This window comes from Alosa alosa, chromosome 23 (assembly GCF_017589495.1).
Source record: "Alosa alosa isolate M-15738 ecotype Scorff River chromosome 23, AALO_Geno_1.1, whole genome shotgun sequence".
Classification (NCBI taxonomy): domain Eukaryota; kingdom Metazoa; phylum Chordata; class Actinopteri; order Clupeiformes; family Clupeidae; genus Alosa; species Alosa alosa.
In genome coordinates, this window is record NC_063211.1 from 8,862,824 (window position 1) to 8,888,530 (window position 25,707).

A 25,707-nucleotide genomic window follows, 5' to 3' on the forward strand; every position below is an offset into this window, starting at 1 on the left:
AAGTTTGTCAGCTGCAACTGTGCAGGCGTCTGTGACACTCTCAGGTGCTGCTGTAAAAAGCAAGGAGTCAAGTGTATTTCTGCTTGTTGGAACTGTCATGGTAACTCTTGCCAGAACATCAACCAGCCAGAAGATAACAGGAGTGAGGAAGTGCAGGGGAGTTGAGGGATGAGGTTTGATCAATTTTAAACTGATTAAGAAAGTTTTGTTTTGTAATTGTTCAATAAAACCACTTGTTATGGATTTTCTATGGACTTGGATTATTTTTTACTCAAAACTAATGGCTGGGATAGATTCAGCACCCCTAAAAACCCCTAGTTAGACATCTCAAAAGCTAATATTGGTCAACAAAATGTTTTCATTATTTTCGCCCAGTCTCTCTGGGTACCCCAAACTTGATGGGCTCTCCAGGTGTTTCCCCGAGGATTTGGCCGTGGATAAGTTGGGAGGTGTTACTAGACACCTATAGGAACACATAGTAAAAAAAGCTATTGGTAAGATATTTTTTTGCAGATTGCCGAAAAAAATCCTAATTTTCCCTAACTACATGCCTTGTTTTGATGATTTTCCAAACCTACAATTAGGCCTATTCTGTTATTATTATTCTGAACAAATGTTTGAAGGCCTAACTGTTATTTGCACAATCTATAACTTAATTAATTCAGTGTAAAATTATAAACTGTCCTAAAACTAATTTTAAATAATTCTGGCGTCTTTATCTATCTGAATCAATTGAGAGCTATGATGGGCCAGAAGTCGGACGCCTCTTGCCAGATGTGACATCTCTGGTCCCATCGAGAAGAAAAACACTGTGGGTAATAGTTGACGCATGCGCAAGTCGCCATATTCTTGCAGAATCAAAGCTGGGCCTGAGATGGTGCATCTCTTCGTTCAGGCTGAGCCTCAGTTGTTTATTTTCTAAGAGTTGCCTATGTGCCCATTGTGGTTGTATTTCTTAATATGATACCAATTAGATAACAATGTGAATTGACAAATTTGTCGCCATATGGCGAAGAATTTCTTGCAATTTGTGGAGATCTAATACTACTGTGAATGACACACGAATGAAAGGAGCGCGCGCTGACTGACGGCAGAGTACTCTCTAGAATTAGCCTAGCTAGCTAAAAGGCTAGCTATACATTTTGCAGGAAGAAGTTTTTCATAGCACGACTGACTTGAAGGTAGAGTTCATATTTTATGTCACATGCATTTCCTAAGTGTGTTTGCATTTGCGTCGTAGTGTTTTGTCTGAAATAAAACAGCTGTGAGTGAGTTGAAAATTACTGATAGCCCCCTTAGCTAATCAGGTAAACAAGTTTGTTTTCTTCCTATTGCGTGAAGCAACGACAGCTAGCTAGTTAGCAAGGAAGGTAGCTAACTTACCTAAACATCAAAAGGCTTTTCTATGTTTTTACTTTGGGGGGGGTTTGGTTTGCATTAAAGTATTGAAGAAACGTTGCTGAAAACGTAGCTGCATGTCCTCTTTACTGCAGACCTACTGGATAAAGATGGATAACGTTAGTATGTTTCGCATGGGAATGAGCGACCAAGCCAACTGTTCTCTTTCCAGTCATTTCCATTTGCACGTTAGGCTAGAACCAGCAGTTCCGAGCAACACAGTTGTGCTAACTTAACGTTATTGCACGGCGATTTCAGTTAGAAATAGAGAAGTAGATGATCTTTTCCCATGAATAAAGTTGTTTTGAAAAATTAAATGTTTGTTTGAGTAGAGTTGGGTTGTCACTGTATTGTGCACAGTCGGCAGCGGAAGTGGAGTTTGTTATGATGCCTAACATTACCATGCTGGTCATGGTTTACTACGGATTGATCAGGTGCAATGTATGTAGAGGGGTCTATTTTTACAGTTAATCAGTAATTAAATACAAGACGGTCATGGAACTGTATTTTTTTCATCTCGTACGATTTGAACAGACACGCCTTAATATTAGTCAGAAACTGAGCGGAGATCAGAAGAATGTCCATCACAAACACCCCAACGAGCAACGACGCCTGCCTCAGCATTGTGCACAGTTTGATGTGCCACAGACAAGGCGGCGAGAGCGAGGCATTCTCCAAGAGAGCGATCGAGAGCCTGGTGAAGAAGCTGAAAGAAAAGAAGGATGAGTTGGACTCTCTCATCACGGCTATCACCACCAATGGAGCGCATCCCACCAAGTGCGTTACTATACAACGCACTCTTGACGGCCGACTTCAGGTAAGAAATTAATGAACCCAAATCAAAACATGGGTGTGTTTCTGCCAAAATGGTTTTCAGGATATGTGAACCTATATACTGTAGTTGCTTTGGACAAAAGTGTCTGCCATAACCATGCAATACCATAACCATATATGTATGCAGTTAAATGAACCTGTAGTGACTGATGGAAAGATTTGTATTTTGATGCACATTTTTGATTGTGTATGCAGGTAGCTGGACGGAAAGGCTTTCCTCACGTGATTTACGCTCGCCTCTGGCGCTGGCCAGATCTTCACAAGAACGAGTTGAAGCATGTGAAGTATTGCCAGTATGCCTTTGACCTGAAGACAGACAATGTGTGTGTGAACCCCTATCACTATGAGCGAGTGGTGTCTCCCGGAATTGGTGAGTCACAATTCTTGATGATCCATCTCAAAGGTGGAGTCAGCAGCACCAAATTGGAAAGCTTGTAGTATTTTACATGATTTTATGTCCTCAACTATCTGCACAGTATATACTGTGAAGGGGAAGTTATTGAAGGAGAAGAACACTGAGAAGTAAACATTGCATTTCTTGACAACAATTACTAATTTACTCTACTTGATTTGCAGATCTCTCATCATTGACTCTAGGTTCTGGTGAGTGAATGGAATGCCCATCTTTCAAGCCCTAAAAGTCATAATCAAATGTATTGAAAATGTTTTAAAGCAAGATTGACTGCACAATAATATGAGCATGTTATCTCAGTATTGTAGGTTGTATTTCACCATCATGTAACGTCTGACTGAGAAAAGAACAACTCTTGCTGTTTTATTTTTGCTAATGTCAGCTGAATTAAAAAAGGGAAGTGTGAATGTGAAGAGCACAAGTGGTCACCACCTGAGTTGTCTTAGTGACCTATTGTAACCCATCATTTAATTTCATGCATTTATTTATAAGGACTACACACATTAATCAACATCTCTGTAAATGTGCCACTTTTAGCCAGCCGGCTAATTTTCTGCAGTCCTTTGGCAAGATGTTGTAATAACCATTTATTGACTTGGCCAGTTCTTAAATTCCAAGTGGTCTTCCTCTTCTGATAACACAGGCCCCTCTGGGCTTATAGTGAAGGATGAGTATGATTATGAGGGCCAGTTGTCCGTACCCAGCTCTGAGAGTCACCTCCAGACCATCCAGCATCCCCCGTCACGGCCTGTGACCCAGGAACCCTTCAGCACTCCGGCTCTCCTGCCTCCAGGCGAGGCCCCCAGCGCAGCCTCCACATCCAGTGCCTTCTCCAGCATCTCTGCAGGATCTACAAGTAAGCCGAGTCTTAATGCTATACCAGGCATTCGTGACATACATTGGCAGCGACAGAGACACCATTCTATAGATGGATGGATAGATAGATAGATAGATCTGGATCTTTCTTGTGTATTATTGAAAGGGAAAACATAAATGAAGGCATTTGTTGGGAGTGCCATCAAATTCAAAAGTCTTGTAGATGAGATGAGCGGTTGGGAAGTTTTAGTTTTACTCTTCTATAAGTCATGTGTAAAAAGCCTTAATGGCGATACATGATGCTGAATTACTAACAATTCAATTGTCTTACAAATTCATACATAGTTGAAATGTTGAATGTAAATACCACAGATTGGAGACAGTGTGAAACACATCACCTCATTCACAAAGGACATCTCGCTGCCGTTAAGTCTTTTTTATCAGTACGTATTAGCAGCATCACCTAACCCTGAGCTTGTCAATTCATTCTACTGTAATTGCTGCAATACACAAGGGGGCCGTAACACGGTGGTGCCACAACGAAGGCCTTTTTGTAAATGAAGAGATTTTGCCACAGTCAATTGACAAAGTCAATGAGTAATCATCAAGTGCTTGTTATTGCACTATTGACCAAAATGACCGTGATTAAGATTTTTGTCATTATCGAGCAGCCCTACCCTAATCTAACGTCTGACTCTGACATGCTCTCGGTGCTTGATCAGTTGTACAGTAGTTAAGGCATTAGAGCTGTAGGCAGTCTAAGGCAGGTGTAGATCTGTGTGAGAGCAGGTTGGTGTGTGCTTGTGGTGTAGCTCTGCCCCTGTGACCAAAAGACCCCACTGGGCCACTCTTAACCCTCTCTGCTGTGACTTTCTCCACAGACGCCACCCCCACCTGGAGCAGAAACAACAGCTTCAGCAGCCCCACCGTGCCCCATCCCCAGAACGGCCACGTGCAGCACCACCCTCCCATGCCCCACCCGGGCCACTACTGTGCGTAAAGCTTCTCCTTCAGGCCCTACATGAGACATATTTTGATCTGTTGCCCTACCTTGAAAACCAAAAGACAACAATTTTATCACCAAAATTCTGTAGCTGATGTTTTTACTAAGGTCCCACCTTTGAATGTTTTAGAATACCTTACTAGCATAGATAAAAAAAAAAAAAAACATATTGAAACTCGCAATGCTATGGCCGTTAAATAGCCTTAGTTGCTGAAATGGCCTTAAAATAAACAAACAACTGAAATGGCCTTAAAATAAACCAACAAACAAACTAACAGGCCCTACATGTGACTGTAAACTCAGGGCGTTGCTGCAGAAGAGCTAAAATCTTCCCTGAATAAACAATGAGTGTTGATGATGATATAGCTCACAGAATACAAGACTACGCATTAGCATTAATGTGAAGTTTCTACATGGATTGATGTACGTTAGATCACTAATTGACCTGGTGATACCATTCTTGCTCCACATTAAAAAAAAAAAAAAAAAAAAGCTTGGATCAGCAAAACCTCTGTCAACTAGCTGACATTGGTTCAAATCAAAAGCTTGTTCATGGAAGTCCTCTATATGACATTTTATCAGTTTGGACACACACACACACACAGCCTAATATTATGTGTACTCATGTGCTTTTCTTTTCCTCACTGTAGGGCTGGTTCAGAATGACATTGCATTTCAGCTCCCAATATCCAACCATCCAGGTGATTTGTGATGCTTATTAGTCCAGTGGAATGTTTTTCTTTCTTTCTTTTTGTTATGTTCAGGTACAGCTTCTTTCCAGAGGCTGGAGCACTGCTGAACAAAATTTTACCTCCTGTCTAGCGTTTGCACTTTAGCTGTTACTGTTTACCTGTTTACTTTTTGCTACTGCACTGTTTACATTGACTGTATTGCACTGCTTACCTGTTTACATTACTCCTACACTGTTTCACCTATGACTTTGCACTGCTAACACCCCATACTATACATTATATTTATATATACATATATTTATTTTATATTCCATAGCCTGCCCATAAACCTGAGCAATATACTGTACATATATTTTACATGTATATACAGTTAAGAACAATATTATTCATACCCCTGGCAAATATTGATGTAATGTTGATTTTCTTTTGACCAATATGTTTGTTCTGACTGAAAATGACAATGCCACATGCCAAAGGGTTGCAAGACAATGTAATTCTGTCTATGTTTTTGTTCTGACTGAAAATGACACTGCCACATGCCAAAGGGTTGCAAGACAATGTAATTCTGTCAATAATGTCACAAACATGAAATCAAAAAATAATCGTTTTTATCTTTTTTAGCATTTTTTATGAAAAATGGTGTGTCCAAAAGGAAAAGACCTGCCCCAATAGGTATCATTGGACCATTAAACCATACAATGATCCAAAATATACAGCCAAACAAGTCAAGAAATGATTAACAGAGAACGATGTCATATTTTAGAGTGGCCCAGCCAGAGTCCAGACCTCAATCCATCAAAAAAGTGAGTACAAGGCCAGAGTGATGGCAAATAATCGTTCCTGCCTCAAAACCCGGATTGCAGCTAAAAAGTGCGGTCTACAATCATTGTGGAGACATGGAGCGGCTGGGCACGTATTATAAGAACCATTTTGAGAGCTTTTATTGCAAATAAAGATGTTTCCAGTGATTATTTTAAAAGGGTATGAATAATTGTGGACACACCATTTTTCATAAAAATGTTCAAAAAAGATAAAAAGGCTTATTTTTTTGATTCCATGTTTCTACCACATTGTCTTACAACCTATTGGCATGTGGCAGTGTCATTTTCAGTCAGAACAAATATATTGGTCAAGAGAAAATCAACATTAAATCAATATTTGACAGGGGTATGAATAATTTTGTTCTTAACTGTGTATATATATATATATATTTATATATATATACACTTGGTATTTAATGCTTCTTTGCACTTCTGGGGCATATTGCACAAAACTAGGATAAGGGATTAAGCCGGGATATCTTGGTTATCCTGGCTCAATTTATCCGTGATCCAGTTGCACAAAAGCGGGATAGGGGGCAGCAGGATATGTTATGGTATAAGTTACCATGGCGATTTATTCTGTGGAGCTAGCCTGCTCCAGACCAGGCTAAGTTCCAGGATCTATTTAATCTCATCCCTTATCTCAGTCAGCAGTCACCACAAACGGAAACCAATAGTTATTCCACTGCCCACTACACATTGTTATCACATATAACTAGACCCACTGTCATTATTTAAACGTTTGTGATCATTAAATAACTTTTACATATGCGCCATTCCCGACCTGTCATGCGACAATGTGACATCACGGGAGTGCCTAACCATTTTGCGCGTGGTGGTCGCGGCACTAGTTGCAATATTCTCCTAAACAGCGGTGTTGCTGTGGTGAAAAGGCTATCGCTACCTACTTCACACCGTAGAAGAAGCAATGAAGCCCCTCTAGTTGCCATGGTGAATCAGTGAATCTGTGATCGGGTGGGCGGGGTCTATTTGAGGGAGCCTTGAGCAAGACTTATCCAGGATAGGTTTCACCTGGCTTGATGAATCCGTGTCTGCTCATCCTGGCTTGCTCGTTGTGCAACCAATTAAGCCTGTACGCTCTTGTTTTGGATTCATTGAGCGCAGCTCAGTAACTTATCCCGGATGTCTTAATTCTGCTTTTGTGCAACGGACCCCTGGTTGGCTGTCAACTGCATTTCATTGGCTCTGTACCTATACTCTGCTAAATGACAATAAAGTTGAATCTAATCTAATCTAATTATTTTTTTCTGCTTGTGAATCCACTATGGATTAACTTGATCTATTACTGTCTCTGCTTTGTCTTCCTGCATTGTCCTGTCTTTCATTCTCTGTGTTGTCATCTGCAGCTCCTGAATACTGGTGCTCCATAGCATACTTTGAGATGGACGTTCAGGTGGGAGAGACGTTTAAGGTGCCCTCTACCTGCCCTGTGGTGACGGTGGATGGCTATGTTGACCCCTCGGGAGGAGATCGCTTCTGCCTGGGCCAGCTGAGCAACGTCCACCGCACAGAGGCCATAGAAAGAGCCCGGTAAGGAACCTGATGACAAAGAGGAGCATCTAAGGTTGCCATTCATCACACCGTAATTGGGGCCCTAATTTGTTTGACGAGCAAAGACTTAAGACTTAAAGATTAAAAGACTTAAATCTAATGAGGCAAAACCAATTAAGCTAATTTAACACCTTGGGCAAGACCTTATCTGCAAACATCGATGAGTCAGATCAAAACTTCCACATGCCACATGGCAGCTATAGTTCATGCAAGATCAATTTGCTTGTTTGCACTTTGCCTGCCATTTAAATTAGGGCCCTGGATGTTATGTAATATCCATTATGGGTTGCTGAGTGTTGTGTTGTGTTGTGTTATGTTGCTGAGTGTTATGTTGCTGAGTGTTGTGTTGTGTTGCTGTGTGTTGTGTTGTGTTGTGTTGCTGAGGGTTGTGTCGCGTTGCTGAGTGTTGTGTTGTGTTGTGTTGCTGAGTTGCTGAGTGTTGTGTTGTGTTGTGTTGTGTTGCGTTGTGTTGTTTTGCTGAGTGTTGTGCTGTGCTGTGCTGTGCTGTGTTGTGTTGTGTTGTGTTGTGTTGTGTTGCTGTGTTGTGTTGTGTTGTGTTGTGTTGTGTTGTGTTGCGTTGCGTTGCGTTGTGTTGTGTTGCTGAGTGTTGTGCTGTGTTGTGTTGTGTTGCGTTGCGTCGTGTTGCGTTGTGTTGTGTTGCTGAGTGTTGTGCTGTGTTGTGTTGTTGCGTTGCGTTGCGTTGCTGAGTGTTGTGCTGTGTTGTGTTGTAGGCTGCACATTGGCAAGGGCGTGCAGCTCGAGTGTAAAGGGGAAGGAGACGTGTGGGTGCGCTGCCTTAGCGACCACGCTGTCTTCGTGCAGAGCTACTACCTGGACAGGGAGGCTGGCCGAGCGCCGGGGGACGCCGTGCACAAGATCTACCCCAGTGCCTACATAAAGGTGAGACTCTAGAACGAGTAGTGACAACAGGCGCGCTCAACTTCAAATCTCACAACAATTTCGGGTACGAGTTAAAAAGTGACAACTTAGAATAGAAAAACTGAGTGTTGTGACGCGTTTCGGCCTAAGCCATCGTCAGTGTGACGATGGCGATGGCTTAGGCCGAAACGCGTCTGTGGACATGGCATTAATAAATAAGTAAAGAGAATATACTTGAGAGTGCGGTTTTTCTATTCTAATTTGAGACTCTAGAACGAGCAAATACTTTTACTACACATCAGGTATAGGAACTGATATCAAGGTAAATCCAGTGTGATGTGTTTTATGCATTTATATGTACCACAATACCATAGATTGTACAGAGAAAGTAGTTCAATGAGTAACGCGAGTTAGTTTTAATAGTAACTATACATTATCTGCTCTAGTCACTAGGTCTCTCAACATCATGTTATATTAGGCTTCTAAATAGGGCTGCATGATGTATCATCCCAGTGTTGTCATTGCAGTGTGCGCAGGCACTGCAATACAGTAGTTACGTCACTGTGCAATGTCAAATAAGGCAAATCGAATCAAGTGCGACATGCAAGGACTTTGTTGCTCCTTGAAGGAGACCCACTCGGCTCATATTTTCCATGACCACTCAGCTAATCTCCTGGACCCGGCTGAATTGTCACTGAAGCAGAGAAATAAATAGATCAATTATGTCAGAAATGTCAAATGTCCAATCATCACACCACACCAAAAGAATCACTCAGACAGCAGGACTGCTGTGAAATGGCAGATGCTAATTGAGGAAATAAAGAGGTCAGGGAGCATCTGGACATCAGAGTACAGGCAGAGATAATTAGTCCAATTACAAGTGCAGCTAGACACTTTGTGGCTTATGATCTAATAGACAGTCCAGCACATTCTATTTACCACTATGCCCTTTCTGTGTTATGCTCTGTCTCTTAACATGTTCCACCACAAGCCCTAAAACAACCCGTGTCATTTCTATCTGGGGTGAATAGAACTCACCAGGACAATTTCCTAAGCTTAAAGGTTCTCTAAGTCTTGTCACACGGTTTCTAAGCTAGAACATTTTTTGTCACATACAGCAAAGGAAGTAGAAAGCTCCCTCACTCTGTCTTCATTGTAGCTTTTTATTGCAACGTTTCGGTCAGATGACCATCATCAGGCATCAGTCACATACAGCAAACATCTTATGATCCACTAGCTACTGTAAAAAAACCACGGTCTCTGTTTGTGTGTGTGTGTGTGTGTGTGTGTGTGTGTGTGTGTGGGGGGGATTATACTCCACCATCCAACTGTTGAGAGGTCTGTTTTCTCAAGTGCAGCAGCAGGTCTCCCTTTTGCAATCTCTCCCACTTGTCTTTCATGATCGCACAATGGGCTCATCTCCATCTCTCGTTCTCTCTCATTTCTTTATCCTCAGTCCCTCTGCTCAGTCTATTGCCCACAGACCAGCTGATCACGCTGATGATTGCCTAGGGCCGAAACAGTATGTTTATTCAAGACATGGTCCAGTAAAGAAAGATCAAGGGCTAATGCTTGAGAGTGCGCTTTTCAACTTTGTTTTCACAACAAACCAGCTCAAACTCTCCCTCCCTCTCCCCTCGCTCTCTCTCTCCTTCTCCCTCTCCCTTCCTCCCTCTTTCCCCCCTCCTCCCTCACTCTCTCTGCCCTCCTCCCTCATTCTCTTTCTCCCGCTCTCCTCCGTCTCTCCCTCTCCCCTCCTCCCTCGCTCTCCCCTCCTCCCTCTCCCTCTCTACGTCTCCCTTCCCTCCTCTCTCTCCCCTGCTCCTTCGCTCTCTCTCCCCTCCTCCGCTCTCTTTCTCCCTCTCTCCCTTCATCCCTCTCTCTCCCCTCCTCCTTCGCTCTCTTTCTCCCTCTCCCCTCCTCCCTCGCTCTCCCTCTCTCCTTCTCCCTCTCTCCATCTCCCTCCCCCTCTCTCTCCCCTGCTCCTTCGCTCCCTCTCTCCCCCCTGCTGTGCTGACGGTTCCCTCTGTTGTGTTGTGTTGGCTCAGGTCTTTGACTTGCGGCAGTGCCACAGGCAGATGCAGCAGCAGGCGGCCACGGCACAGGCAGCAGCGGCGGCGCAGGCGGCGGCCGTCGCGGGGAACATTCCGGGCCCAGGCTCCGTGGGGGGCATCGCTCCTGCCATTAGTGAGTACCCAGTGGGCCTGCCCATGTCCCTGTCCGCAGGCAAAACAGGAAAGGTCCAGAAAATACACACACATGCACGCACACATACACAAGAGCACAAATACAAACACACATACACACACACACACACACACACACACACACACACACTATTACTTGTCAAAACAAATGGTAAATATCCTTACGATGCAATATAACTGCTATTATCCTGATTCTGATTTATGTGAGGGATCGCTATCTTGGTGTTTTGACGGCCCATCTCCAAGACCTATTACCGTCTTTGTCTTTGTGTATATTTGCATCATGTATAGTCGTGGCTGAAATTGAGGGTACCCTTTCATGAAAACAAGAAATCCCTCAATTTATTAGTAATTTGAAACTGAGAAAAGCAATCTGCTTTAAACAATGTTTATTCCATGTGTAATGCAAAATAGACTTTGATTTTGACTTTCCATTCAACAGAATATTTTAAATAACAAAACAAACGAAAATGACATTTACAAAAATAATGTTACCCTTTACTAGAATTGTGTTGCACAACCTTTAGAGGCAAGTACTTCCGACTGACACTTTCTGAAGCTCAGTGGGTTTTGCCCACTCTCACTGAGCAAACAGCTTCAGCTGTCTCAAGTTTGAAGGGTGTGACAATAGATCTGATATGACTTGCCAAAAAACTCTAGTTTTGTCTCATCAGACCAAAGGGCATTTTTTCCAGAAGGATTATGACTTTTATAGCATGGTGACCTGTAATGTAAACAAATTATAATTATGAATGAACTATTTCTTAAAACCAAACAAAACAATGTGTTTTTTTGTAGTCATGACTAGAATTTCTTTGTTTCTTTCTTTGCTCATTCATTTATTTATTTATTTATTTATTTATTTATTTATTTATCTATCTATCTATACCAAACATCTGCTGCTGAACTGGGTAGTACTCACTGTGCTTAGCACGTCCTCAAGCTGACTATCAAAGCACCGCAGGTAGAACTGCAAAGTGCGCTCTGTTACACTTTGTGGTGTGTTGTGCACGTTAGGTGGGTAGATGTTTGTGTTTTTTCCTTGTCAGAGCCACGAGAGTAAAATTATCCCTATTTTGAAAATAAGCGTTCGGAAAGCTCATTAGATGAAAGCAGTTCTTTTGATGCTGCCTCAAAAGGTCCTTTTTTGATGAAATTCAAGTTGCGAAAAGAGTAGACAGCATCTAACTGATGAGTGACTGAAGCTGAACCATAGTTCAGTGTGCAATGCAGTTTATAAAACGGATAGTTCCGGTCCTTGATTATGATTGGTTGAATTGCGTTCGATGCCATTGGATATTTTCTCAATATAGTATAAGTATAGTGTCTATATACTCTTTTGATCCTGTGAGGGAAATTTGGTCTCTGTATTTATCCCAATCTTTGAATTAGTGAACAAACAGCACACAGTGAACACACAGTGAGGTGAAGCACACACTAACCCGGAGCAGTGAGCTGCCTGCTACAGCGGCACTCGGGGAGCAGGTGCCTTGCTCAAGGGCATTTCAGCCATGGATGTGGGCATGGGAGAGCAGTTCTCAACCACTTCCCCCACCCACATTTTTCCTGCTGGTCGGGGATCGAACCGGCAACCCTACGCACCAGTAGGCCACGGCTGCCCCAATATAGCGATATAGCACGGCTGAGACCGCATTTCGTTCTATATTAATGCGCTTAGAATGCAGAACAGTTAAAATTCAAAGTTGCTGAGCAACTATTCTGGTAAGAATCTAGTAGCGGTGGAACTATTCTATGGGGACTCCGGAAGAATGGACATTTGTAGATGAAATAGCTTTTAAATTTCATGATTATTTGTTTATTTTGTATCAATTTTTAATGTCCTATATGTGGTAGCCGTTTTATAAAAGCAATAACCCCCGAGAGGCCGTTATATATTGTGAATATAGCATAACGGCACTCAGCTTCGCTCGCTTCGTGCCTAACAACACCCCTCAGCTGTGCTATTTTCACGATATAGAACGACCTCTCGGTACTTATTGCTTAAGCATATTGGCCATTGTCTGCGTTATCACTGAACTAATAGCAGGAAATGGTTGAAAGTAATTCTGCGAATAACATGCATACACACCAGTTCTTGGGAATAAAAAATTGCCCTATTATGCAGTTGAGTTTGTGTAGTACTTGAGTATATTTTCTGTATCACTCAACCAAGAGCAAGAAATACACAGGTTAAAAAGTAGTTCTGGGAATCAGAACATACCATTTCTGGAAAAATCGGGGGCTGCAGATGCAGCATTTGGATGTCTCTTATGTGCATAGCTCCTAGATGTTAAAAATAAGATCCCTATCTCTGTTATGTGTGCATTTACGCCATTGTTGTGCCTTTGGAATGGCTATTATCCCCTATGATGTATGTAGTCTGTGGTACTGTGGCCGCCTGTATGTGAAGTGTCTGTCAGCATGAGGTCATGGAAGTGGAAGTCTATAGGGCCGTTACGACAACTATAAAGGCAAATGTAACTATAATGATATTAGCATTGTTATTGTTCCAGTTTATGTGTGGACGTTGTGATTCACATTAGCTAGAGCGATACATTTTTACCATTACCGGCATAGTTATCGTCTTCAGGTGGTAATGTGTTGTTGTTTGTGGTTTGTTCAGGTCTGTCTGCTGCAGCGGGCATCGGTGTAGACGACCTGCGGCGCCTGTGCATCCTGCGCATGAGCTTCGTGAAGGGCTGGGGGCCCGACTACCCTCGCCAGAGCATCAAGGAGACGCCCTGCTGGATCGAGATCCACCTGCACCGAGCCCTGCAGCTGCTGGACGAGGTGCTGCACACCATGCCCATCGCCGACCTCCAGCCTCTGGACTGACAGCCGCCCACCTCCCCATCCCTCCTCTCCACATCCGTTAGGCCACCATCAGGTCCTTGACTAACTCCTCAGCTCCTCCAGAGACTGACTGACCCGTCAAACTGCGGGCTAACCTCCAGCTACGTAGTTAGTGGAGTTGAACAAAAACTTTAAAATGTAAAGGGATAACCACCAACAGCACTGTGAGCGAGCTAGAAGACAAACCGCTCATTCAGATCACTTGTTCTCATTTGGGAAAGCAGGAACCCTGAGTATTACAATCAAATGTATTATATGCTTTTTTTTCTCTTTTTTTTTTATACAAGAAGCCAGCTATGGAGAATTTTCATCATGATGACTGTTTATTTGGGTATCTCTTCATCTTCTTACAGAGGTTCTTTCACCTCTTCATCTTTCGTCTGGACATCCCTTAAAAATGGCTCTTTTGATGACCAGGGAGGGAGAATTCACTTATACCTATAGAAAAGTCCTCTTAAGGTTTTACAGCGCTAAGATGGCTTGGGATTGCATGGAATTCTTTTTAAATCTTGTTTGCAAAAATGGAGGGATAGTAGCTTCTGCCTGTGTATCAGAGTTATAACAGAAATCAGAAGTGTGTGTGTGCGTGTGTGTGTGCATGTTTTTACCAAAATAAGGACATTTAGGGCCTAATCTGAGAATACTTTTAACAAAGTCTTAGAAAATCACCCAATCATACATCAGGTTTTCAGTATACTGTAGCTCCCAGCACAGACAATTATTTTATAGTTTTATTTTTTGTGGGGTAAGCTTGTGTGCTTGTGCCTGCATGTGTGTGTGCGCGTCATCCAGCAAACAATTCTCAACAGGAGTTTCATTAATTAGCATCGTTCACCATGCTGGATTCTCATACCGTGTGGTGATTACATTGATCCATGGACTGGGGAAAACACTCCAATCAATTTAAATCTCACGGTTCCTCCACACACACTCCGCCCCAGCAGAGGAATACCGCTCTGTCACTCGTGAACATTTGACTTTCTATCTTTTTTTAGATGGTTACTGTCTAGGTTTGTAATAGCACTTTATCCTTTGTATTGTATTACTCTCCAGTGTCAACTTTTGGCTTGTAAATAGTCTTATAATAAAGACATGCCATGCCTCTCCTAGTCTGAAGCCTTTTGCGCTTGTGTGGACTTACATCTTTTTTGTAAAGCTCATTTAGGTAAGGACACATACTAGGCATTATGCGTGTCAAAAAATATGTTGAGTATGGCTCTTCAAAGCAAAGAAAATACAAAACAATAATTATGGTTATTTTAATCCATATCTCCTTAATACTTGTCTTATGGTTCAAATGACAAGTACTGATGGAATATAAACAAGGTTAATCCATTGATTCAATGTTCAGATACTAGTGCCCAATTATGTGTGGATGTATTTCTAGTTCCAAATATAAACTCCCTTTTAATGTCTTGAGTGCTGATGTGATCATTTTCATTAGTTAAAATTGTTTAAAGTTGTGTTTTATTTTTTTCCCGAGGGCCGTTGTAAGCTCACTATTCAGCTTTCCGAATGATAACCAAGCTTCTGAGAGAGCCACTCAGGTGGACACAAGCTAGCTTTATGCCAGGAGACAAGAAGCAGAATGAAAATATGTTTGAGAACAAGAATAATGTAAAAATATAGCTGCAAGCAGCAATGTGGGGGCCTAGCAGTGTGCAGTGAATGGCGCGGTCATGGCATGAGCAAGCACTCACAGCAAGTTTGATGGCAATTGGATAAAGAACGGCTGAGGAATAAGCTCATTTACTTTGTTACAGTGCCCCTAGAGGCCAAATTACAGCAATGTCATAGTGCGTTCTCACAATCAGCTACCATGTCCCTCTACCAAGTTTGGACTTCATACACCAAACCATTGCTTAGAAGTGAGCTCACTTTCTTTATTACAGCACCCCTAGAGGCCAAATGAGACCACTTCTCTTGCATGTCCTCACAATCAGCTACTATGTCCCTATATCAAGTTTGGACTTCATACATCAAAGCGTTGCTGAGATACGTGCTCACTTCCTGTATTGCAGCACCCCTATAGAGGCCAAATGATGCCAATTTTCCTAGAGTCCCTATACCAAGTTTGGACCTCACAATCAGGTGCAGCACCCCCCAAGTCCAATTTTATACCAAGTTTACCAAGTTTGGAAGTTTGTACATCAAAGCATTGCTGAGATATGAGCTCACTTCCTGTATTGCAGCGCCCCCTATAGAGGCCAAATGATTCCAATTTCCTAGTGTGTCATCACAATCAGTTAACAAATCCCCTTGCCAAGTTTGGACTTTATATATCAAAGCCTTGCTGAGATAAGAGCTCACTTCCTGTTTGGCGGCTTCATCACCATATTTGATTGGCTGTCACGGGCAAATAAACTTGAAATTTAAAAATCTGACAAGTATCGTTTGTGCGGCTCGGTCTGAAGATCATCTCCGCCAAGTTCTGCAAAAATCGGCTGAAATTTGTAACCGCTGAAACTTTTCATAGAGTTTGGACTAAATCTAACATGGCGGAGGTCCAATATGACGGAAAGTGACGTAATAGGAGACATTGAATTGGTCGGTCCAGGGATTCCAACAGTGCCTGATTTGTGAAAATCGGACGCACCGTTCAATGGTCACATGCGTGAATGCAATCCAGGTTCGATCCATTGGTGGCGCTAGAGTTGGGCATAGAGTTCTGCAAATTGGTGAGAGTGATCATGGGACGGTCCTGAATCAGTGCGCTGAATTTCATAACTTTAGACCCAGCCGTTCAATTTTCGGCCAAACTTTGACCTGTTGGTGGCGCTAGATGGCTGGGTTTAGAGATCCGTAAATGAGCGTGAGTGGTCTGCCATAAAATCTGCACTTTTTAGCCAGGCGTTCTATGGATTGCCATTAGGGGTGTCACAATTCTCCAAATCCTCGATTCGATGTAATTTTCGATTTTAGAGTCACGATTCGATTCGATTTTCGATCTTTTTTTAAATATTACTATTAATGCATTCCTTATATGTTATTTACTCTTTTTGGCCTTTTCCTTTTCTGTTTCGGGGGGCTTTTATTTTGAAACAGCTTTTTATTTTGAATCCATTCCAACCGCGAGGTTGTAAAGTAAACCAGAGCCCAGAGTGGTAATGTGTTGTTGTTTGTGGTTTGCTCAGGTCTGTCTGCTGCAGCGGGCATCGGTGTAGACGACCTGCGGCGCCTGTGCATCCTGCGCATGAGCTTCATGAAGGGCTGGGGGCCCGACTACCCTCGCCAGAGCATCAAGGAGACGCCCTGCTGGATCGAGATCCACCTGCACCGAGCCCTGCAGCTGCTGGACGAGGTGCTGCACACCATGCCCATCGCCGACCTCCAGCCTCTGGACTGACAGCCGCCCACCTCCCCATCCCTCCTCTCCGCATCCGTTAGGCCACCATCAGGTCCTTGACTAACTCCTCAGCTCCTCCAGAGACTGACTGACCCGTCAAACTGTTGGCTAACCTCCAGCTACGTAGAGTTAGTGGAGTTGAACAAAAACTTTAAAATGTAAAGGGATAACCACCAACAGCACTGTGAGCGAGCTAGAAGACAAACCGCTCATTCAGATCACTTGTTCTCATTTGGGAAAGCAGGAACCCTGAGTATTACAATCAAATGTATTATATGCTTTTTTTTTCTTTTTTTTTTTATACAAGAAGCCAGCTATGGAGAATTTTCATCATGATGACTGTTTATTTGGGTATCTCTTCATCTTCTTACAGAGGTTCTTTCACCTCTTCATCTTTCGTCTGGACATCCCTTAAAAATGGCTCTTTTGATGACCAGGGAGGGAGAATTCACTTATACCTATAGAAAAGTCCTCTTAAGGTTTTACAGCGCTAAGATGGCTTGGAATTGCATGGAATTCTTTTTAAATCTTGTTTGCAAAAATGGAGGGATAGTAGCTTCTGCCTGTGTATCAGAGTTATAACAGAAATCAGAAGTGTGTGTGTGCGTGTGTGTGTGCATGTTTTTACCAAAATAAGGACATTTAGGACGAATCTGAGAATACTTTTAACAAAGTCTTAGAAAATCACCCAATCATACATCAGGTTTTCAGTATACTGTAGCTCCCAGCACAGACAATTATTTTATAGTTTTATTTTTTTTGTGGGGTAAGCTTGTGTGCTTGTGCCTGCATGTGTGTGTGCTGGCCATCATCAGCAAACAATTCTCAACAGGAGTTTCATTAATTAGCATCGTTCACCATGCTGGATTCTCATACCGTGTGGTGATTACATTGATCCATGGACTGGGGAAAACACTCCAATCAATTTAAATCTCACGGCAATGTGGGGGCCTAGCAGTGTGCAGTGAATGGCGCTGTCATGGCATGAGCAAGCACTCACAGCAAGTTTGATGGCAATTGGATAAAGAACGGCTGAGGAATAAGCTCATTTACTTTGTTACAGTGCCCCTAGAGGCCAAATTACAGCAATGTCCTAGTGCGTTCTCACAATCAGCTACCATGTCCCTCTACCAAGTTTGGACTTCATACACCAAACCATTGCTTAGAAGTGAGCTCACTTTCTTTATTACAGCACCCCTAGAGGCCAAATGAGACCACTTCTCTTGCATGTCCTCACAATCAGCTACTATGTCCCTATATCAAGTTTGGACTTCATACATCAAAGCGTTGCTGAGATACGTGCTCACTTCCTGTATTGCAGCACCCCCTATAGAGGCCAAATGATGCCAATTTCCTAGAGCGTCCTCACAATCAGGTACCAAGTCCCTATACCAAGTTTGGACTTTCTACATCAAAGCGTTGCTGAGATAACAGCTCACTTCCTGTATTGCAGCACCCCCTATAGAGGCAAAAAAATGATGCCAATTTTAGTGCGTCCTCACAATCATGTACCAAGTCCTTATACCAAGTTTGAAGTTTGTACATCAAAGCATTGCTGAGATATGAGTTCACTTCCTGTATTGCAGCGCCCCCTATAGAGGCCAAATGATTCCAATTTCCTAGTGTGTCATCACAATCAGTTAACAAATCCCCTTGCCAAGTTTGGACTTTATATATCAAAGCCTTGCTGAGATAAGAGCTCACTTCCTGTTTGGCGGCTTCATCACCATATTTGATTGGCTGTCACGGGCAAATAAACTTGAAATTTAAAGATCTGACAAGTATCGTTTGTGCGGCTCGGTCTGAAGATCATCTCCGCCAAGTTCTGCAAAAATCGGCTGAAATTTGTAACCGCTGAAACTTTTCATGGAGTTTGGACTAAATCTAACATGGCGGAGGTCCAATATGACGGAAAGTGACGTAATAGGAGACATTGAATTGGTCGGTCCAGGGATTCCAACAGTGCCTGATTTGTGAAAATCGGACGACCGTTCAATGGTCACATCGCGTGAATGCAATCCAGGTTCGATCCATTGGTGGCGCTAGAGTTGGGCATAGAGTTCTGCAAATTGGTGAGAGTGATCATGGGACGGTCCTGAATCAGTGCGCTGAATTTCATAACTTTAGACCCAGCCGTTCAATTTTCGGCCAAACTTTGACCTGTTGGTGGCGCTAGATGGCTGGGTTTAGAGATCCGTAAATGAGCGTGAGTGGTCAGTGGAGTGTCCCGAAACTTTCTGCCAAAAAATCTGCACTTTTTAGCCAGGCGTTCTATGGATTGCCATTAGGGGTGTCACAATTCTCCAAATCCTCGATTCGATGTAATTTTCGATTTTAAAGTCACGATTCGATTCGATTTTCGATCTTTTTTTAAATATTACTATTAATGCATTCCTTATATGTTATTTACTCTTTTTGGCCTTTTCCTTTTCTGTTTCGGGGGGCTTTTATTTTGAAACAGCTTTTTATTTTGAATCCATTCCAACCGCGAGGTTGTAATGTAAACCAGAGCCCGTCTACAGAGGGCCTGGCCTCTCCGTATGAAAGGAGAATTCCGGTGTGATATTGACCTAAAGTGTGTTGAAACATGATACCGAGTGTGAACGTATGTCTCATAGCCCATCTCGGATTGTCCCCTGCACTCCAAAATCTGGCGCTAGTTAGCGATGCTACCAACAGCTTTTTCAATGGTGGTGCTTCGGCATCAGGCTAGCCATGCAAATAAATCACTGTTTTACACCATTTACGAGGCTCAATGTATCTCCACACTTCATTGGTAGACTTCCGAGGGCCCTGACATTTAAAACGAGACATTAAGAACTTTGAAAAAGCACTGGTAGTTTACTTACAAGACGATTTATACAGACAGTATCTTCAAAAAGTTTAACGTTTGCAGCCATCTTGAATTTAGTCACGATAAGTCGAGCAACGAGTAAGAATGAACAGGTATGATAAGGGATCAGATTCCAAAAATAATTCAGTGGAAATGCATGGATTCCAGTTTCTTCCAGTAGCAGCAACTGGAATCCATGCATTTCCACTGAATTATTTTTGGAATCTGATCCCTTGTTGAACCTGTAGCATCGGCTAACTAGCGCTAGATTTTGGAGTGCAGGGGACAAGCCGAGATGGACTATGAGACATACGTTCACACTCGGTATCATGTTTCAACACACTTTAGGTCAATATCACACCGGAATTCTCCTTTAAGTCCCATTGTACCGAATTTTGGTTGCAGTTCCACCAGAGTTCCACTGGGGGCGATCGCCATGAGTGCAGAATGAATGGGAGTCAATGGAGCTAGACGGCTAAATTTGTCTCTTTCACCTGATTGTCGTTGACAAATCTCAGATTTGATTGTAGTTTGTCTATTGGGTTATAGGTCAAAAGTTGAATGAACGAGTACTTATGTCTTTTTGATTTCTTACAGGTTGGGTCGTTGTTGCCCATAACACGCTAGCATTGTGCTAATGAATGACGTCATTGACACGTTTGAAAGGCTTTTTAGAACAATTAAGTGACTTTTTAAAATATAATACTCAACCAAGTGTATTTTCTTTGCCTCCCCTTTCGAATACAATATTACTTAAAAAAAAAATATATCCCGAGTGGATTTTGAGGGGTACAGCTCCATAGACCTCCATGCATTCTGTGCTCGTGGACGAGCGCCCTCATGTGGAACCACAGAAGGAACTGCAACCAGTTCAGAAACGGGGTTATCTGAGAGTGGCAGTTCTCCCTAGCCTGACGAGCCAGACCCACATTAAAATGTAGGGTCTGGGCACTCACCGTTCACAGTGCTCAGTCCGAGGGGCGGGATAATCAGTTGTCTTTCAAATTCCCTCTGCACGCAATAGGACAGCGGCAGCGCTGAGTCCCATGTGTTTCCCACCAGCGGAGCTAGTTCAAACGTTTGCCAACTTAATAAAAGCTTAACTCGTGTCACACTGTTCGCCAGCAGCAACATCCATCTTATTTGTTTTCAAGTAGCAGGGAATTCAAGCCAAACGTTGCAACTCTGCCATCAATCATTATGTTAAGCCCACCTATTCTATACACGATTTCATTGGCCTGATTAAGTTTCGATTTCTGGAGCTCACAAGCCAACGGAAAGTTTGCTAGACTAGCCCTGGCAGCCGCTAGGGGCGCGTCTAGATTTCTAGGCTAAGTTCTCCCCTTATTGTAAACAGAACTAACATTAGGCTAAAACAGAGATGTGAACATAGTGGAATGAAACAACACAGAATGTTAATTTGATTGTTTCAGCACGCTCCGAAAAGACCCAAGGTTATTGTTCATGGAATATGTACTTATCAATGTGCATTTTAAGCCTTAAGGTAACTTTGGACTGTAACTAGATCATCTTTTCACTTGCTAAGTTGAGTAGGCTAAGTTAGTTTTAATTGACGTGAATGAACGAATACTTCCACACCGGTGATTTCAAAGTAGCAAGAGGGGCTTTGATTTCGGTAGCAGCCTAAAGTGTTGACGCTGCAGTTCAACAGGTGCATGTGTGTTTGTGCGTCTTGACATACATGCTGGACGTGACATTGGGGGCAAAGATCATAGACAGTAAAAGAAATGGACGAACAGACTCCGTCGTTTTCAATGGGAGGGCACTGAGTCAAATAGAACGATTTTTCAGTTGGTCCCCCCAGTACTGCGCAGCCTCACACTTAACTTTGTGACGTTAGCCATAGAACTGAATCTTGTAACTCATATGATAGATACACAGAAATTCTTCTCACATTTCCTTCGCCATCAAAGTTAAACATTTATTTATGGATTATTATTAATATCATCCTCACCAAGTCGTGTTAATGTTGAAGCTACCATACATGATCATCTTCAAAAACAGTCATGCTAAAACATAACAAAAAAGTTATAGCCTTGAAGCTATCTTCTTTCCACTTTTCCGACCTACGGTCAATCCATCGAAAACCTCTGAAATAATTACTGCCGTTTTTTTTGTTTGTTTTTTTTTAAAATTAGGTTTACTTTTTTATTATTATTAGGTTGCTTCTGTGTAATGCTTTACCTTAACATACGGTCGTGTATGCTAGGTTTTGCTTACGAGTTACCGTCATAGACAGTAAGGTGGACTGAGCTTCTTATCCAAACAATACGGTTATCTCCCTACGGCGCGAAAGAGAGATTACGTCAAAGCTAGCTTCCCTCCAACCGATCAAGCTAACCATTCTTCTTATGGGTAACCAACGTTACGGACGAGGTAGTGGAGTCTGTTTTGCCTTTGTAGTGTTTATGTTGATTACACAAAAGCTACAATATCAGCACAGGATATATGTTATATGAAGTTATGGTATTTCAAAAAAATCCTAGAATGAATGGACTTCTATGGGAGTTAGCAGAGAGGTGGTCCCTCCAGCCTACGTCGATTCTTCTACTTCCGGAAATTCGCTTGCCCCCTGTCAGTACACGATCCGTACCGCCTGCCAGATCCATTCTACAATTATGCGCATGCGCAGAAGTTCAACGTCTTTTACGATGGTTTACGACACTACATGATCGGTTCTACGCTTGTGCGATTGTCAGTATTACCTATTCAGAGAACGAGAATGTATAATAAGTCAAGTTAACATTGTTTGTAGCAGTAATAAAGTTATGGTCCCTATTTAAATTACCGTTACTGTTACGTTAATGATTAGCATGATTATTTCTACCCAAACGGCTAACGATAGCTAACGTTCACTGTTAACAATTGCCATATAGTGACATTACGTTTAACCAACAATAGCAACATTTCTAAAGACAAAAGATACATTGAACATCTGAACGCTGTACTCTTACCTGCACAATCTGTGAACATAATTCGTCGGGTTTAGTCAAAATAAATTTTTCTGCGAAGTTGGTCTCGTCAAATGTGCAGCTTCTTGGCCGTCAACTGTTTCAAGACATGCGTGGTACAGATATTACAGAGGAATCGTTACGTCTTCTAATACGTAATTATGCGCATGCGCAGAACGGATCTGGCAGGCGGTACGGATCGTGTACTGACACCCCCTTGGCAAAGATCCTTGATTACTAGCAAGATAGAGCAACGTAATTCGTTACTATGGGAGCAAAACGGGACTGGTCTGCATAAGTGGGAGTGTCACCCTACGTCACTAAATAAACTTTCTCTCTTAATAAGCAATAAGAACAGATAAACATAATTGTGTTCACAGTATTATTGTCTATAATCATGTATGATACCAATGAATCATTCTTTAGGACATGATATGAATAATTGAATTAATCATGTTAACCGAGCTAGCTAGCTAGCTAACGCAAGCTTAAAATGCTATACAAATGGATGGCAATACAGCTATGCGCTAACATGTGACTAGTAGTTGAAGGACTTCGCTTAAACTTAATATACTGTTGCAAATTCACTTGAGTATAAACTATCCACTTTAACTAATGTCAGTAATGTTATTCAGCTAGTTGTCATTTCAAAGAAATTACACTTCTCCGTTTAAAATGTTACCTTAGCTAAGAGGCTAGCTAGCATGCTAACAACCGGACAGGAACTGGCAGCAGCATGGTCTCATATTAAGTTATTTTATTACAAATCCGAACGCTAAAAAATTACACTTTTAGGCTTGAAATGATCCCAAACGCTTACAGATGATGACACAATTTTCCAAAAAACCCTCCAACAAATCCAGAAAGACATAATGACCATTTTATTGGTAAAATTCCACAAATCTACATTGACATTAGTGCAGCGAGGGTTTACTCTGGTCTGCATAAAGAGGATTTCCCCCCCTCCCCCTTGCAATAATCGAACGCGGAAATTGTCGAACGTTTGCGCCTCTCGCTCCGCTTTAACCCTCTCTGTTGGGGGTGTGGCTGCATCGTCGATTCTACTGTTAAGTTCAAAGTTCGAGATTGAGATCGTGACACCCTTAGTTGCCATAGACTTCAATGACAAGTATAATAATAGGGAAAGCTAGTAACTCAATGGGTGCCTGAGCAGCTTCGCTGCTAGGCCCCCAACAAGGCAGCATATTCACATGTACTGCTCTGACCTTGTACATGCCTTTTGCACTTAACATTCTTTTTTATGTTGTGAATATGTCTGGTTTTGCTCTGCTCAGCATTGCCCTTGTGTATCACATATGCTAATTGTTTCTTTGTACTGTGCCTCTCCCGCCACAGAAGAGCAGGGAAGATATATTACCAATCTGAGTGAGTCCTTGGAAAGCTCTCCTTGTGATGCCTGTTAGCAAAAGTCCATTATAGTATGCTCAGTGTGTCAGTTGTTTTGTGTTTTTCTTCTTTCTTTCTTCTACATTTCCTTTGGTTTTTTGAGATGGGTATGTGGTCCTTCAGTACCCTCTGAGAAGGGAACGTGAGTGAGGATAAAATCCACAGATGCAGCCCCCACATCAACAGGAAGACACAGGCAGTGCTAAGACCCAACATCGAAGGAGGCAACACCATTATGAAAAGGTTTTCAAGGCCGAGAAAAATGTGACAGAACTAGCGACTCTTCAAACAAACTCTCAGCTCTTGCTTCTCCCTTTCAGGACACCGCACGCATCAAAAAGTCTTCACAGCCCTAAAGCCAAATCTGGGCACACGATCATGGGACACCATCTGATTGCAGACAAGGGCATGGTCAGTGTTTCAGTGTACAGGTGTGTATTGAAGATTCAGAGGTGTTCTTTAAATTCACGTCAACAGTATCAGATGTTGTTGCAGACATTGAGGAATTTCCTGCTGCTTGCTTAACTGTGTGAGGAAAAATGTCACTATGATGATTCGTTTCAGCATGTTATTCCAAAATGCCATATTTTCCCCAAAGACGCAGCTGAATATATTGGCCCTAAGGCACCTTGCTGCATTTCATCTATGTATTGTGGGTACCTCCTCTGAAGAATGCAGCACTGATGGAGTGATGACCCACGAGACCTAAACCAAAATATCTTTTTTCCTCAAAAGAAAGAGCAGTGTGCTCCAGAAATGAAAGACTCCCAGGCTGATTGTCAGTACCCTGAAGAATAAGTGCCTTTGCAGACGATGCCATACCAACGATTTTTCAGGGCAAGCAGGCATTTTTAAAATGTCAGAAAATAGATTTGCACGGAACAAATGAAATGTGAGGATACGTGTGCAAATATTTACAGTGATATATTCCTGCTTGTTCTTTTTCTATGACTCACAGGTTATGTCACCTCAAGATTAAAGGAAAATCTTGACTGCGCACCTTTGAAACAGAGTGAGCTGCACACAGCTTAGGCACATTCATGAAAATGGTTAATGATTTTCTGTCACTAAAAGCATTTAGTGCAGTCTCCACTTACTAAAACTTTGTAGAAACATCAGGGTGGTTTTAGTAATGACTAATGTTAAAGCTACGGAAACTGACCTGCTTTTCAGTTTTGCCAATTTTACCTGATGCCTGAATCATCTGGCTAAAACAAAAATAATGATAGTCAACTAAAAGAAAATGGACTGTTATCAAATGTTTTCGTCCACAGGTGAATGTTTTTGTGGAAATTCATAATTGGCACCCATGCTCTGTTGAGAGTGTTAAGTTAATAATGTGCGGAGGTGAAGCAATTAATTTGAAAGGACACCAGTTATTACCATACCAGGTTACTTTCAACAAGAAAAAATGTTTATTAATTGAAAGACAAGCCACAGATTTTAAGAAAACAACACTAATAAGCTAGCCTGAGCTCAAGTCTGAAATATTCAGAAAAACAAACTACATGTGTCTTTAATATTTCCTATATTTTCCTCAACGACACACTAAATGTTAATATATGCCTTTATAAATATAAAAGTTCCCCAGTTTGTTATCCTTTTATGTAAAATACACAATACAAATCACTCTACACATATCGGTTAGCTCTTACCAATTCT

The 25,707-nt window shown here is 42.1% G+C and overlaps 1 protein-coding gene across 2 annotated transcripts; it reads left to right on the forward strand.

Moving 5' to 3' along the window:
* Nucleotides 1-861: 861 nt before the first annotated feature.
* Nucleotides 862-14,108, forward strand: smad4a (SMAD family member 4a). Of its 2 annotated transcripts, XM_048235459.1 has the most exons (11): nt 862-1,181; nt 1,933-2,215; nt 2,428-2,602; nt 2,809-2,835; nt 3,288-3,500; nt 4,342-4,452; nt 5,114-5,164; nt 7,344-7,527; nt 8,280-8,448; nt 10,476-10,614; nt 13,258-14,108. In XM_048235459.1, exons 2-11 carry the CDS (start codon nt 1,976-1,978, stop codon nt 13,467-13,469), a joined length of 1,521 nt encoding a protein of 506 aa, XP_048091416.1. In that variant the 5' UTR covers nt 862-1,181; nt 1,933-1,975; the 3' UTR covers nt 13,470-14,108. The 2 variants fall into 2 exon arrangements, with proteins under 2 accessions (XP_048091416.1, XP_048091415.1); XM_048235458.1 differs by having other exon boundaries at nt 862-2,215.
* Nucleotides 14,109-25,707: the final 11,599 nt, after the last annotated feature.

Coding starts and splice junctions, on each gene's coding strand:
- smad4a (XM_048235458.1), top strand. CDS start 1,976: ATGTCCATCACAAACACCCCAACGAGCAACGACGCCTGCCTCAGCATT. Junction 7,528..8,279: donor GAGGCCATAGAAAGAGCCCG/GTAAGGAACCTG, acceptor GTTGTGTTGTAG/GCTGCACATTGGCAAGGGCG. Junction 8,449..10,475: donor ACCCCAGTGCCTACATAAAG/GTGAGACTCTAG, acceptor GTGTTGGCTCAG/GTCTTTGACTTGCGGCAGTG.